Raw genomic sequence first — 16,468 nt, forward strand, 5'->3', positions numbered from 1 at the left:
ACAATGTTGGGATGAACAATAGCCACAACTAATTTATTGATAACAGGAACAAGGGTTGGCAGCCAAGCATGGGTCCTGGATCACGATCGGGCAGCCCAATACTGCCTGATCCCGCACACACTAGGGTGCCGCCAGCACAATACCGGGCAACCGCAATTTGGCACCCCTGAGACCACCAGGCGCTCCCCCTTTCCGCTAGGGGGGGATACCAAACCAGATCCAGGGCCCATGCCCCGCGCTACAAGGAGTTGTGACGAGAAGCATGAAACAAACAATTAACAGGTAACTAGGACAAGGTAAACAACAACAAAATGAAAACATTAACCACATGCAGGGCGGGTGGGATGGATCAGCTGTTGCAGGCCCACAGCCTGGGGCTGCCCACAAAGAAGGAGAGGCCAGCTCAGGCCTCTCCCGCAGCGAGGCGTGGTCAGTTGGCCATTGGCTTAGTGACCTGCCGGTGGGAAACCTTCCTGCCATCCAGGGGGGGCTTCTGGGAGAAAGAAGCCCCCCTGAGGCAAGAATGGCGGTGGGGGACGCTCTGCGCCGCAACTTCTTTGGCCCGGTAAGTCGGGCCATGCCTTTTCTCTCTCTCTCTTTCTCGCCAGCAGCAGAAATGCTTGCTTTATGGAAGAGGGAGGGAAAGAAGAAAGACTTCGCTCCCTGGCGCTCTTGACCTCAGTGCCCATCCTCTCCTCACCCCCCTCCCTGCATCCCCAGCATGTCCCTCCCTCCCTTATTTATCATATTGCTTCTGATGCGATAAATAAAACACCAGGAATGAGATCTGGAATGCAAATTAATTCCCAGGACCTGGACAGGCTCCACCCATAATCTTCTGTCAGACTTCACCCACAACCTTTCAACCATATCAGCCATCAACTCCATCCTTGTCTTCTTCCATTTGTTGCCCCTCTTTGCTTCCTAAATCCTGCTCTGGACCCCTCTTCCTTCCTTGCTGTCTCTCTCCTCCCTGCGGCCTCACATTCAGCCCAGGCAACACTTCGTTGAAGTGAACTCCGCGTGGGTAAAAGGGGAGCTCTACCAACGCTGCCTGATGCCCTGGCTGCTCCGCCAGCTTTTCTTTCAGCCATCAACCCCATCCTAAATCAGAAGTGATAACAATAATAATACTTTATTTTTTCCTGCCCTATCTCAGGGTGGATCACAGTACACATACATAGCTAACATTCAATGCCGTTTTGGACACACAGGACAGAGACAGACAGAACAAAAAGGAGGTATGTTGTGTCGACGTCTGACTTTTTAGCGCCTTGAAGGTTGTGCTCGAATCCAACCACAGGGGGGTGCTGTCTCTCCATCCTCTAAGACGAAAAGCCATCAGGACTTCCTCCTTCCTTTTGGTTGCCGGGCATTTTCTGATCTCTTTCATTATGGTGTCGTAAAATACTCATCCGGTTGTTTTAACAGTACCTAATCTCTTTTCGAACTGCTCAGGTAAACAGTGAGCTGGGCTGACACGCTGATCCAGGGAGCTCACGCCGATCCAGGGCTTCAAACTGGTAACCTTTCAGTTGGTAGATCTTATCATTGCTGGCGATTTACCAGCGGTGCTAAAGTCCTATCTATAACCGTGCCTCCCCCATTTCTCTTCTTTCCAATGATCCCAAAAAGTAAGGATTTGGATGTAAACAAAGGTTTACTCTCGTTCACCTCTAGACACAAGCGAGAGGCACCCAGGGATGAGATTAAGGAATACATTTTCCAAGGTGAGGTCTACTATGCCATCATCTTGCCACCATCTTCTTCCTCTGGAAACGGGTAACTTTGGGCATCGTCTTCCAGGAGGTGGGATTCGGAAGGATTTGGCTGCTCGGGAGATTCAGCTTCTGTAGGAAGAAAGGCAGAAACAGTAACATATAATACAGGTATACATTTTCCAAATATGGGGTTCTGCGAAGAACTGAATTATTGGAGGACTCCTTTCTCCCTTCTCCAGCTCGCTGCTGTCCCAGCCTGGCACTCATAACATCTCCATTGTAATGTAATAACCCTTCTGGGCTTTCTCCCTGTTGATGTTCTAGGCCTAGTTTGCTCTAGAAGCATCATTGGTGGGGTTTAGTGTGCTTGCTGGATGTAGGGTAAACTACAACTCCCAATATGGTGAGTCATTCCCCTTAAACCCTTCCAGTAGATTGAGTTAGTCGTGGGTGTTCTGTGTGCCAAGTTTGGCCCAGGTCCATCATTGGTGGAGGTCACCATTTCTCTGGTCTAGATCTATATAGTGACCTTAAGAGGCCGTCAGGGACCATCTAGATCTATATAGTGACCTTAGGAGGCCCTCAAGGATCATCTGGATCTATATAGTGACCTTTGGAGACCCCCAAGGACCATCTAGATCTATATAGTGACCTTAGGAGGCCCTCAAGGATTATCTGAATCTATATAGTCACCTTTGGAGACCCTCAAGGACCATCTAGATCTATATAGTGACCTTAGGAGGCCCACAAGGACCATCTAGATCTATGTAGTGACCTTAGGAGGCCCTCAAGTACCATCTAGATCTATATAATGACCTTAGGAGGCCCACAAGGACCATCTAGATCTATGTAGTGACCTTAGGAGGCCCTCAAGGACCATCTAGATCTAAATAGTGACCTTAGGAGGCCCTCAAGGACCATCTAGATCTATATAGTGACCTTAGGAGGCCCTCGGATCCATTGGTGTTTGGGTTCCCAGTGCTTTCTGGATGTAGGTGAATTACAACTCCCCCAAATCAAGGTGATTTCCCCCCAAAGACCTCCAATATTTTTTGCTGGTCATGAGGGCTCTGTGTGCCAAGTTTGGTCCAATTCTAATTGGAGTTTATTTGGTGCATTTGGAGTTCAGATTAATTGCAGGTGAACTATAAATCCCAGTACTTATAACTCCAAAATGCCTAAGCCATTTCCCCTCAAAACCTACTAGTATTCAAATTTGGGTATATCGGGTATGCATGCTAAGTTTGGTCCAGATCCATCATTGTTTGGATTCATAGCGCACTCTGGATGTAGGTGAACTACAACTCCCACAAATCCCTCCAAAGACCTCCAGTATGTTTTGCTAGTCATGCGGGTTCTGTTAGTGCCAAGTTAGTTCCAAGTCTGTGGAATTCAGAGTGCAGTTCTTAGACAGCAGGTGAACTATACATCCCAGGACCTACAACTCCTCTATATTATGTTGACCTCTCTGTTTCTGATCAATTCCTCTGTTTGCTGTCTGCCATAGAAAAGAACAGGAAAGGGTTCAGGGAGAGGCAGTGGGTGGAATCATGCAAATTCCACACCAGTGGAGAGAGTCAGAAACACTGGGATGCCTGTGGTGGAGGAAACACATAAAATCTAGGATGGAATGGTCCCCATATGGAAGCAGGATGATGTTGGTGGAGGACAGTGGCAGGGCTCTTGGACATGTTCATGGCGCTCACCATAACCTGCAATGTCGTGAGTAGAAAGAAGCCTGAAGCGTTTGAACTGGACTACAGAGCAATACACACCATCAACCAGAGGGAACGTCGTCGTCGTCATCTGCATACACGTGCAAACGATTAGCAGGGAAGTCATCAGAAGAAGAACAAAGATACCTGCTGCCGTCAGGACCGTGAAGATGGACGCGACTGTATAATCTATGGGAATAACACACAATAGTGATGGTTTTATACAAAGTTGTTGCAATGATGGGAGCAACCATTGGCCAGCTTGATTATCACCCCAACAAAGGATGCCCCCAGGCAGGGAGAAGCCAGGCGCTGAAGCTGGTTTATATATCTGTGGAATGATGTCCAGGGTGGGAGAAAGAACTTGTCTGTTGGAGGCAAGTGTGAACGTTGCCATTGGCCAGCTTGATTACCATCCCAACAAAGGATGCCCCCAGGCAGGGAGAAGCCAGGCATTGAAGCTGGTTTATATACGTGTGGAATGATGTCCAGGGTGGGAGAAAGAACTCTTGTCTGTTTGAGGAAAGTGTGAACGTTGCCATTGGCCAACTTAATTACCATCCCAACAAAGGATGCCCCCAGGCAGGGAGAAGCAAGGCATTGAAGCTGGTTTATATACGTGTGGAATGATGTCCAGGGTGGGAGAAAGAACTCTTGTCTGTTTGAGGAAAGTGTTAATGTTGCCATTGACCAACTTAATTACCATCCCAACAAAGGATGCCCCCAGGCAGGGAGAAGCCAGGCATTGAAGCTGGTTTATATACGTGTGGAATGATGTCCAGGGTGGGAGAAAGAACTCTTGTCTGTTTGAGGAAAGTGTGAACGTTGCCATTGGCCAACTTAATTACCATCCCAACAAAGGATGCCCCCAGGCAGGGAGAAGCAAGGCATTGAAGCTGGTTTATATACGTGTGGAATGATGTCCAGGGTGGGAGAAAGAACTCTTGTCTGTTTGAGGCAAGTGTGAATGTTGCCATTGGCCAACTTAATTACCATCCCAACAAAGGATGCCCCCAGGCAGGGGGTAGTCAGGCATTGAAGCTGGTTTATATAAGTGTGGAATGATGTCCAGGGTGGGAGAAAGAACTCTTGTCTGTTTGAGGAAAGTGTTAATGTTGCCATTGACCAACTTAATTACCATCCCAACAAAGGATGCCCCCAGGCAGGGGGTAGTCAGGCATTGAAGCTGGTTTATATACGTGTGGAATGATGTCCAGGGTGGGAGAAAGAACTCTTGTCTGTTTGAGGAAAGTGTTAATGTTGCCATTGACCAACTTAATTACCATCCCAACAAAGGATGCCCCCAGGCAGGGAGAAGCCAGGCATTGAAGCTGGTTTATATAAGTGTGGAATGATGTCCAGGGTGGGAGAAAGAACTCTTGTCTGTTTGAGGCAAGTGTGAATGTTGCCATTGGCCAACTTAATTACCATCCCAACAAAGGATGCCCCCAGGCAGGGGGTAGTCAGGCATTGAAGCTGGTTTATATAAGTGTGGAATGATGTCCAGGGTGGGAGAAAGAACTCTTGTCTGTTTGAGGCAAGTGTGAATGTTGCCATTGGCCAGCTTGATTACCATCCCAACAAAGGATGCCCCCAGGGAGGGAGTAGTCAGGCATTGAAGCTGGTTTATATATCTGTGGAATGATGTCCAGGGTGGAAGAAAGAACTCTTGTCTGTTGGAGGTAGGTGTGAATTTTCCCATTGGCCACCTTGATTAATGGCCTAGCAGTTTCAAGGTGTGGCTTCTTACTGCCTGGGGGAATCCTTTGTTGAGAGGTGATTAGCTGTCCCTGATTGTTCCTTGTCTGGAGTTCCCCTGTTTTTGAGTGTTCTTTATTTACTGTTTTCCTAGTTTCCAACAGATCTCACAACCTCTGAGGATGCCTGACACAGATGCAGGCGTAACGTCAGGAGAGAATGCTTCTGGAACATGGCCATAGAGCCCAGAAAACACACGACAACCCAGCGATTCCTGCCACGAAAGCCTTCGACAATGCATTCAGACCCCTCAACCATGTTGAATGGCTTTTGGAGAGTGGAGGCACCCCAAAAGTAGAGCTCCTAGTTCTTTATATTTAGAATATATAACATTATTTAAATGCCGTTAATAATAATAATAATTATTATTATTATTATTATTATTCACCCTACCAGAGCCCCTTGTTGCGCAATGGGTAAACCCTTGTGCCGGCAGGACTACTGATTGACAGGTCAGAGGTTTGAATCTGGGGAGAGCAGGTTGAGCTCCCATCTGTCAGCTCTAGCTTCCCATGCAGGAAGCACAGCAAGCATCACACTGTAGAAATAATCCAGTTTGGCACCTCTCTGCCTTCTCTGCCCAAAGATCCCATAGCATGTAGCCGTGGCAAAGTGGTGTCAAACCCGTCGAAACGGGATGTTGTTTATGTTTTCTTTACCAGGTTGCATCACAATGGCTGTGGGTACGGGGCCACATTGTGCGTTGTGTGTCCTGTTCCCGGCTTGAAGGGTTTGGAGTCCTTGGCTCGTGCAGCTAGGAAGGAAGGAAGGAAAGAGAGAGTGAGAGGAAGAACAGGAATCCTGGGAGAATAACACAATCAAGGAGATGCTTACTTTTGCCAAGGGATGCAGCAGCTGTTGTTGACATCTGAGAAGGTCCCGCTTGGACACGGTCGGCAGAGATACCTGAAGTCAAACTTGCCTAAGAGAAGAAAGCAAAGAAGGATCGATTCAGCAGGGCTTGAAAAGCTATCTTCACCTGGATAATATTTCATGACTTTGCTCATCTCATTTTGGACGACTCTGGAGTCAAGGGTCCAATTCCCCACTCGGCCATGAAGAGGTCCCGAGGTCCTGGACCCCACTCTGAAACATCTCACCATTCCTCCAAAACACCAAAAACAATTCAGCGTGACACCTGGGCAGCTTCTTACCATCAAAATGACACACAAAGTCCTCTCAAAGCACATGAACACACCAGAGAACTCTCCATCCCATCCTTCATTTCCCTCTACATCACTTTGGGGACCACTTGACCAGGGACCACTTTGACCATGGACCACTTTGACCAGGGACCACTTGACCAGGGACCAATCGAACAGGAACCACTTGAACAGGGACCACTTTGACCAGGGACCACTTGAACAGGGACCACTTGAACAGGGACCACTTGACCAGGGAACAGTCGAACAGGAACCACTTGACCAGGGAACAGTCAAACAGAGACCACTCAAACAGGGACCACTTGACCAGGGACCAATCGAACAGGAACCACTTGAACAGGGACCACTTTGACCAGGGACCACTTGAACAGGGACCACTTGAACAGGGTCCACTTGAATAGGGACCAGTCGAACAGGGACCACTTGACCAGGGAACAGTCGAACAGGAACCACTTGACCAGGGAACAGTCAAACAGAGACCACTCAAACAGGGACCACTTGACCAGGGACCAATCGAACAGGAACCACTTGAACAGGGACCACTTTGACCAGGGACCACTTGAACAGGGACCACTTGAACAGGGTCCACTTGAATAGGGACCAGTCGAACAGGGACCACTTGACCAGGGAACAGTCGAACAGGAACCACTTGACCAGGGAACAGTCAAACAGAGACCACTCAAACAGGGACCACTTGACCAGGGACCAATCGAACAGGGACCACTCGAACAAAACCACTTTGACCAGGGACTGCTCAACAGGGACCACTTGACCAGGGACCACTTGATCATGGACCACATTGACAAGGGACTCCTTGACTAGGGACCACTTGACCAGGGTCCACTTGAACAGGGACCAATCGAACACGGACCACTTGAACAGGGACCACTTGAATAGGGTCCAATTGACCAGCGACCACTTTGACCAGGGACCATGTTGACCATGGACCATTTGAACAAGAACCACTTTGAACAAGAACAACTTGAGCAGGGACCACTTTGACCAGGGACCACATTGACCAGGGTCTACTTGACCAGCAACCACTTTGATGAGCGACCACTTTGACCAGGGACCACATTGACCAGGGACCACTTGACCAGGGACCACGTTGACCAGGGACAACTTGACCAGGGACCACTTTACCAGGGACCACTTTGACCAGGAACCACACTGACCAGAGACCACTTGACCAGGGACTACTTAGACCAGGGACCACTTGACCAGTGACCACTTTGACCAGGGAACACTTTGACCGGGAACCAATTTGTCCAGGGACCACTTGACCAGGGACCGATTTGACCAGGGACCACATTGACCAGGGACCACTTGACCAGGGACCACTTGACCAGGGACCACTTTGACTAGGGGCCACTCAAACAGGGACCACTTGACCAGGGACTCCAGTCTTACCTGAGCGATAGAGTTCATTGCCTTCAGGGCATGTCAGTAATTGACGGCATTCATTACACTGGTTGTTCCTGCAGCAATTCCCAGGACTGCATGCGCCGCAGAATTTTGTATGCATTTCTGTTAATGAGACAGATGAAATGACATGAAAGATGGCTATGAAGTTCTGTTACTGCCAATTGGGCACCAATACAACAACAACAACAACAACAACAACATATTTTGGGTTGCTATGAGTGTTCAACAACAACAACCTACTTTGGGTTGCTGTGAGTATTCTGGGTTGTATGGCCATGTTCCAGGAGCATCCTCTCCTGATGTTTCTCCCACATCTTTGGCAGGCAATATGCTCCAATGTGAACACTGGTGGAGTTTGGGAAAAATGGACCTCGACATTTGGGAGTTGTAGTTGCTGGAATTTATAGTTCAACCACAATCAAAGAGCATTTTGAACTTCCCCAACAACAGAATTGGGCCAAACTTCCCACACAGAACTCTCATGAGCAACATAAAATACTGGGTTTGGTGGGCATAGACCTTGAGTTTGGGAGTTGCAGTTCACCTACATTTGTGCCAAACTTGGCACAAATACTCAAAATGCCCAAATATGAACATGGGTGGAGTTTGGGGAAAATAGGCCTTGACATTTGGGTGTTGTAGTTTCTGGGATTTATAGTTCACCTACAATCAAAGAACATTCTGGACCCCACCGATGGTAGAATTGGGTCAAACTTCCCACAGAACTCCCTATGTTTTGAAGGGACTTGCTGGCGTGAGCCTCCCTCCAGCCTCACACGCTCTCCCTTGCCCACCCCTCTGAAACCCCCTTGCAACCCATCCCCCCAGGGGATTGCAATCCCCACGTTGAGAAAGTCTGCTCTGTGGTGGCATCTGTCACCACAAAAAATTGGACTAATGTATAAGAAGGCAAATAATAAATATTGGAAGTGTGAAATACACCGGGACTGTGGCGCAGCTGGTTGGGTGTCAGCTGCATTAAGATCGCTACTGACCGAAGGTCATGAGTTCGGAACCAGCCCGGGTTGGAGTGAGCTCCCGACCAAAATTGTGTAGCTTGTTGTTGACCTTTGCAGCCCGAAAGACAGTTGCACCTGTCAAGTAGGAAATTTAGCTACAACTTATATGGAAAGGCTAATTTAACTGATTTATGGAGCCCCCGGTGGCACAGTGGGTTAAAGCACTGAGCTGCTGAGCTTGTTGATCGAAAGGTCACAGGTTCGATTCCGGGGAGCGGTGTGAGCTTCCGCTGTCAGCCCTAGCTTCTGCCAACCTAGCAGTTCGAAAACATGCAAATGTGAGTAGATCAATAGGTACCGCTCCAGCGTTCCATGCAGTCATGCTGGCCACATGACCTTGGAGGTGTCTACGGACAACGCTGGCTCTTCGGCTTAGAAATGGAGATGAACACCACACCCCAGAGTCAGACATGATTGGACTTAATGTCAGGGGACTACCTTTACCTTTACCTATGAGGCCATAAAAATCTCCAGGAAGTATGCAAAGAATGAGGAAGTACTTCATCAGCGTCACAAACGGACGGTGAAGCAACAGCTCCCCTGGTGGCCAGAAACTGGAATGTTAAATAGCCTTTGTGTGTCTGTCTATATATGTTGTGTGTCTATGGCATTGTTTGCCATGTATACATACATTGTAATCTGCCCTGAGTTCCCTGCAGGGTGAGAAGGGCGGAATAGAAATACTGTAAATAAATAAATGATGTTTTTATTGTATTTATATTTTAATGTGTAATGATGATGCACTGTGTTGTTTTTGTATATTATTGTATATGAACACATGTTGTGAACCGACCTGAGTCCCTCCTTGGAGGTGAGAAGACCGGTAGAGAAAACTTCTAAATAAATAAATAATTAATAAATAGTGGTCTTTGGCGACCCCTCTGAAATTATTTATTATTATTAATTTGCAGCTTTTATATTCCGACCTTCTTCTCACTCCGCAGGGGACTCAGGGCGGATTACAGTGTACACATATGTGGCAGACATTCAATGCCAATTTTTGACATACAAACATATACAGACATACACAGAGGCTATTTAACTTTTTCTGGCCGCTGGGGAGCTGTCACTTTCATCGTCCATCTGCGACGCTGATGAAGCACTTCCGCATTCCCCGCATGCTTCCCCGCTGGAATGCTTTGCTGGAGTCTTCTTTATGGCCTCATAAATCAGTTAATTTAGCCTCCGCACACTTTAATGTGGTACCTAATTTTCCTACTTGACAGATGCAACTGTCTTTCGGGTTGCAAAGGTCGACAACAGGCTACACACAATTGGTTGGAAACCCACTCCAACCCGGGCTGGCTTCGAACTCATGACCTTTTGGTCAGAGTGATCTTTAATGCAGGTGACACTCAGCCAGCTGCGCCACAATCCCGGTGAAACCCCCTTGCGACCCATCCCCAGGGGGTCCTGACCCCCAAGTTAAGAAAGTCTGCTCTGTAGTGATAGTTGAACATTCAAGCCACAGCCACGTATCGGCTCAGAGTGCCACTTCCTCAACAAGCAAAAAATTGTGGAAGGAGAGATCTGCCGAAAGCATTCGATCCCGTCTGCAGAAAAATTGAAATTCTTGCAACTTACCTAAATGACTCGGAGCACGACAAACAACTCTGCTGCTGGCCCCCGGTTCCATATACAAACAGAGGGCTGTGAAGAAAAGCAACCGGGAATCCAGCCTTGGTTCTGAATTCATTTCCGTCGCCTTCTGCGCTAGGGTTGTGTTTACGTTCCTTGGCTCGTCTTTCTTTCTCTTTCTCTGTTTCTTCTTCTCTGCCAGCTTCTATCCCTCCGCCTCGTGTCTCGTGGCCCCATTTCGTGGCCTGAAGGTTGGTGTGGATGGTCGCATGGCGTCATCACTTCCTCCGTGACGTTTCTGAGAAGGGATCGTGAAAATAGATTCCTCCGACGGACCGAAATGGAAAGTACACAGAGGAAGGCGAGAGAAATGAGGAAGTCGATGCTCCGCCCAGAAAACTAGTGTTTACATGTACGTTGAGACCCCAAATCAAGATCTTAATTAATTGATTGAAGGGTCCAACGGTTTCTAAGTCCAGGTGGTCAAACCTCAGTGGTCTTCTAGTAGATCTGCTGGTCAATTGGCTGAAGAACCATACCAAAGATCGGGGAATATCCAGGCTGAGGGCAGGAGATGTGCTTGAATGGTCCATCCATCCTGTAGAAATCCCCGCACATTTTTGTAGCTCTCTTGTGTTTACATGTACGCCGAGACTCCAAATCAAGATCTTAATTGATTGATTGAAGGGTCCAACGGTTTCTAAGTTCAGGTGGTCAAACCTCAGTGGTCTTCTAGTAGATCTGCTGGTCAAATGGCTGAAGAACCATACCAAAGATCGGGGAATATCCAGGTTGAAGGCAGGAGATCTGCTTGAATGGTCCATCCATCCTGTAGAAATCCCCGTACATTTCTGTAGCTCGCTTACTGCAAAATGTTTATGTTGTCTCTCTAGCCCAGACATGGGCCAACTTTCTAACTTGGGGACCACATGTTGGGCTAAAGTGGGGTGGGTGGGCTGGGAGGGAGGAGTTTCTCCCTATGCCCCCTCCCAGCCCTTTCCTCCCTTCCTCTGAGGCCTACCTCACACTGAGGCCTCATCCTGAGACCTCTCACGCTGAACCCAAACGTTTCCTGTCTTTCCTTCACTCTCTTCCTCTTTCGGAGGCAGAGAGTGAAGGAAAGACAGGAAAGGTCTAGATCCCAAAGGAGTTCAGTCGAGAGGCCTCAGTGTGAGGTAAGCCTCAGTGTGTGAGAAGGTGTGCGTAGATCCCAAAGGGTTGGCCATGGTCAGGATGAGATGGTGGATGGGAGAGAAGACCCTGTATTGCCCACTCCGGATATAGAATCCTAGAGTTGGAAGAGACCCCCAAGGGCCATCCAGTCCAACCCCTTGCGATGTGGGATGGGTGGGCAGGGAGGGAGTGGGTTCTCCCTAAGCCCCCTCCCAGCCCTTTCCTCCCTTCCTCTGAGGCCTACCTCACACTGAGGCCTCATCCTGAGACCTCTCACGCTGAACCCAAACGTTTCCTGTCTTTCCTTCACTCTCTTCCTCTTTCGGAGGCAGAGAGTGAAGGAAAGACAGGAAAGGTCTAGATCCCAAAGGAGTTCAGTCGAGAGGCCTCAGTGTGAGGTAAGCCTCAGTGTGTGAGAAGGTGTGCGTAGATCCCAAAGGGTTGGCCATGGTCAGGATGAGATGGTGGATGGGAGAGAAGACCCTGTATTGCCCACTCCGGATATAGAATCCTAGAGTTGGAAGAGACCCCCAAGGGCCATCCAGTCCAACCCCTTGCGATGTGGGATGGGTGGGCCGGGAGGGAGTGGGTTCTCCCTAAGCCCCCTCCCAGCCCTTTCCTCCCTTCCTCTGAGGCCTACCTCACACTGAGGCCTCATCCTGAGACCTCTCACGCTGAACCCAAACGTTTCCTGTCTTTCCTTCACTCTCTTCCTCTTTCGGAGGCAGAGAGTGAAGGAAAGACAGGAAAGGTCTGGATCCCCAAGAAGTTCAGTGTGAGAGGCCTCAGTGTGAGGTAAGCCTCAGTGTGTGAGAAGGTGTGCGTAGATCCCAAAGGGTTGGCCATGGTCAGGATGAGATGGTGGATGGGAGAGAAGACCCTGTATTGCCCACTCCGGATATAGAATCCTAGAGTTGGAAGAGACCCCCAAGGGCCATCCAGTCCAACCCCTTGCGATGTGGGATGGGTGGGCAGGGAGGGAGTGGGTTCTCCCTAAGCCCCCTCCCAGCCCTTTCCTCCCTTCCTCTGAGGCCTACCTCACACTGAGGCCTCATCCTGAGACCTCTCACGCTGAACCCAAACGTTTCCTGTCTTTCCTTCACTCTCTTCCTCTTTCGGAGGCAGAGAGTGAAGGAAAGACAGGAAAGGTCTAGATCCCAAAGGAGTTCAGTCGAGAGGCCTCAGTGTGAGGTAAGCCTCAGTGTGTGAGAAGGTGTGCGTAGATCCCAAAGGGTTGGCCATGGTCAGGATGAGATGGTGGATGGGAGAGAAGACCCTGTATTGCCCACTCCGGATATAGAATCCTAGAGTTGGAAGAGACCCCCAAGGGCCATCCAGTCCAACCCCTTGCGATGTGGGATGGGTGGGCAGGGAGGGAGTGGGTTCTCCCTAAGCCCCCTCCCAGCCCTTTCCTCCCTTCCTCTGAGGCCTACCTCACACTGAGGCCTCATCCTGAGACCTCTCACGCTGAACCCAAACGTTTCCTGTCTTTCCTTCACTCTCTTCCTCTTTCGGAGGCAGAGAGTGAAGGAAAGACAGGAAAGGTCTAGATCCCAAAGGAGTTCAGTCGAGAGGCCTCAGTGTGAGGTAAGCCTCAGTGTGTGAGAAGGTGTGCGTAGATCCCAAAGGGTTGGCCATGGTCAGGATGAGATGGTGGATGGGAGAGAAGACCCTGTATTGCCCACTCCGGATATAGAATCCTAGAGTTGGAAGAGACCCCCAAGGGCCATCCAGTCCAACCCCTTGCGATGTGGGATGGGTGGGCCGGGAGGGAGTGGGTTCTCCCTAAGCCCCCTCCCAGCCCTTTCCTCCCTTCCTCTGAGGCCTACCTCACACTGAGGCCTCATCCTGAGACCTCTCACGCTGAACCCAAACGTTTCCTGTCTTTCCTTCACTCTCTTCCTCTTTCGGAGGCAGAGAGTGAAGGAAAGACAGGAAAGGTCTGGATCCCCAAGAAGTTCAGTGTGAGAGGCCTCAGTGTGAGGTAAGCCTCAGTGTGTGAGAAGGTGTGCGTAGATCCCAAAGGGTTGGCCATGGTCAGGATGAGATGGTGGATGGGAGAGAAGACCCTGTATTGCCCACTCCGGATATAGAATCCTAGAGTTGGAAGAGACCCCCAAGGGCCATCCAGTCCAACCCCTTGCGATGTGGGATGGGTGGGCAGGGAGGGAGTGGGTTCTCCCTAAGCCCCCTCCCAGCCCTTTCCTCCCTTCCTCTGAGGCCTACCTCACACTGAGGCCTCATCCTGAGACCTCTCACGCTGAACCCAAACGTTTCCTGTCTTTCCTTCACTCTCTTCCTCTTTCGGAGGCAGAGAGTGAAGGAAAGACAGGAAAGGTCTAGATCCCAAAGGAGTTCAGTCGAGAGGCCTCAGTGTGAGGTAAGCCTCAGTGTGTGAGAAGGTGTGCGTAGATCCCAAAGGGTTGGCCATGGTCAGGATGAGATGGTGGATGGGAGAGAAGACCCTGTATTGCCCACTCCGGATATAGAATCCTAGAGTTGGAAGAGACCCCCAAGGGCCATCCAGTCCAACCCCTTGCGATGTGGGATGGGTGGGCAGGGAGGGAGTGGGTTCTCCCTAAGCCCCCTCCCAGCCCTTTCCTCCCTTCCTCTGAGGCCTACCTCACACTGAGGCCTCATCCTGAGACCTCTCACGCTGAACCCAAACGTTTCCTGTCTTTCCTTCACTCTCTTCCTCTTTCGGAGGCAGAGAGTGAAGGAAAGACAGGAAAGGTCTAGATCCCAAAGGAGTTCAGTCGAGAGGCCTCAGTGTGAGGTAAGCCTCAGTGTGTGAGAAGGTGTGCGTAGATCCCAAAGGGTTGGCCATGGTCAGGATGAGATGGTGGATGGGAGAGAAGACCCTGTATTGCCCACTCCGGATATAGAATCCTAGAGTTGGAAGAGACCCCCAAGGGCCATCCAGTCCAACCCCTTGCGATGTGGGATGGGTGGGCAGGGAGGGAGTGGGTTCTCCCTAAGCCCCCTCCCAGCCCTTTCCTCCCTTCCTCTGAGGCCTACCTCACACTGAGGCCTCATCCTGAGACCTCTCACGCTGAACCCAAACGTTTCCTGTCTTTCCTTCACTCTCTTCCTCTTTCGGAGGCAGAGAGTGAAGGAAAGACAGGAAAGGTCTAGATCCCAAAGGAGTTCAGTCGAGAGGCCTCAGTGTGAGGTAAGCCTCAGTGTGTGAGAAGGTGTGCGTAGATCCCAAAGGGTTGGCCATGGTCAGGATGAGATGGTGGATGGGAGAGAAGACCCTGTATTGCCCACTCCGGATATAGAATCCTAGAGTTGGAAGAGACCCCCAAGGGCCATCCAGTCCAACCCCTTGCGATGTGGGATGGGTGGGCCGGGAGGGAGTGGGTTCTCCCTAAGCCCCCTCCCAGCCCTTTCCTCCCTTCCTCTGAGGCCTACCTCACACTGAGGCCTCATCCTGAGACCTCTCACGCTGAACCCAAACGTTTCCTGTCTTTCCTTCACTCTCTTCCTCTTTCGGAGGCAGAGAGTGAAGGAAAGACAGGAAAGGTCTGGATCCCCAAGAAGTTCAGTGTGAGAGGCCTCAGTGTGAGGTAAGCCTCAGTGTGTGAGAAGGTGTGCGTAGATCCCAAAGGGTTGGCCATGGTCAGGATGAGATGGTGGATGGGAGAGAAGACCCTGTATTGCCCACTCCGGATATAGAATCCTAGAGTTGGAAGAGACCCCCAAGGGCCATCCAGTCCAACCCCTTGCGATGTGGGATGGGTGGGCAGGGAGGGAGTGGGTTCTCCCTAAGCCCCCTCCCAGCCCTTTCCTCCCTTCCTCTGAGGCCTACCTCACACTGAGGCCTCATCCTGAGACCTCTCACGCTGAACCCAAACGTTTCCTGTCTTTCCTTCACTCTCTTCCTCTTTCGGAGGCAGAGAGTGAAGGAAAGACAGGAAAGGTCTAGATCCCAAAGGAGTTCAGTCGAGAGGCCTCAGTGTGAGGTAAGCCTCAGTGTGTGAGAAGGTGTGCGTAGATCCCAAAGGGTTGGCCATGGTCAGGATGAGATGGTGGATGGGAGAGAAGACCCTGTATTGCCCACTCCGGATATAGAATCCTAGAGTTGGAAGAGACCCCCAAGGGCCATCCAGTCCAACCCCTTGCGATGTGGGATGGGTGGGCAGGGAGGGAGTGGGTTCTCCCTAAGCCCCCTCCCAGCCCTTTCCTCCCTTCCTCTGAGGCCTACCTCACACTGAGGCCTCATCCTGAGACCTCTCACGCTGAACCCAAACGTTTCCTGTCTTTCCTTCACTCTCTTCCTCTTTCGGAGGCAGAGAGTGAAGGAAAGACAGGAAAGGTCTAGATCCCAAAGGAGTTCAGTCGAGAGGCCTCAGTGTGAGGTAAGCCTCAGTGTGTGAGAAGGTGTGCGTAGATCCCAAAGGGTTGGCCATGGTCAGGATGAGATGGTGGATGGGAGAGAAGACCCTGTATTGCCCACTCCGGATATAGAATCCTAGAGTTGGAAGAGACCCCCAAGGGCCATCCAGTCCAACCCCTTGCGATGTGGGATGGGTGGGCCGGGAGGGAGTGGGTTCTCCCTAAGCCCCCTCCCAGCCCTTTCCTCCCTTCCTCTGAGGCCTACCTCACACTGAGGCCTCATCCTGAGACCTCTCACGCTGAACCCAAACGTTTCCTGTCTTTCCTTCACTCTCTTCCTCTTTCGGAGGCAGAGAGTGAAGGAAAGACAGGAAAGGTCTGGATCCCCAAGAAGTTCAGTGTGAGAGGCCTCAGTGTGAGGTAAGCCTCAGTGTGTGAGAAGGTGTGCGTAGATCCCAAAGGGGTTGGCCATGCTCAGGATGAGATGGTGGACAGGAGAGAAATAGTGTATCCACAAGTCCCCATATTGCCTACTCCTGATATAGAATCCTAGAGCTGGAAGAGACCCCCAAGTGACA

At 50.3% G+C, this 16,468-nt stretch overlaps 1 protein-coding gene across 1 annotated transcript; it reads right to left on the reverse strand.

Moving 5' to 3' along the window:
• Positions 1–1,420: 1,420 nt before the first annotated feature.
• Positions 1,421–10,694, reverse strand: TNFRSF18 (TNF receptor superfamily member 18). Its single transcript, XM_067472904.1, has 6 exons — positions 10,386–10,694; positions 7,768–7,884; positions 6,029–6,116; positions 5,854–5,948; positions 3,497–3,625; positions 1,421–1,850 (listed from the first exon to the last, which is right to left on the reverse strand). The coding sequence occupies exons 1-6, from the start codon at positions 10,495–10,497 to the stop codon at positions 1,741–1,743; spliced, it is 651 nt and encodes a 216-aa protein (XP_067329005.1). The 5' UTR covers positions 10,498–10,694; the 3' UTR covers positions 1,421–1,740.
• Positions 10,695–16,468: the final 5,774 nt, after the last annotated feature.

The sequence above is a fragment of the Anolis sagrei genome, chromosome 13, assembly GCF_037176765.1.
Source record: "Anolis sagrei isolate rAnoSag1 chromosome 13, rAnoSag1.mat, whole genome shotgun sequence".
NCBI classification, from domain to species: Eukaryota; Metazoa; Chordata; class Lepidosauria; order Squamata; family Dactyloidae; genus Anolis; species Anolis sagrei.

Coding starts and splice junctions, on each gene's coding strand:
- TNFRSF18 (XM_067472904.1), bottom strand. CDS start 10,497: ATGAATTCAGAACCAAGGCTGGATTCCCGGTTGCTTTTCTTCACAGCC. Junction 6,117..7,767: donor CAATGAACTCTATCGCTCAG/GTAAGACTGGAG, acceptor TTCTTCTCTTAG/GCAAGTTTGACTTCAGGTAT. Junction 3,626..5,853: donor AGCCATTGTGATGCAACCTG/GTAAAGAAAACA, acceptor TTATTCCCATAG/ATTATACAGTCGCGTCCATC.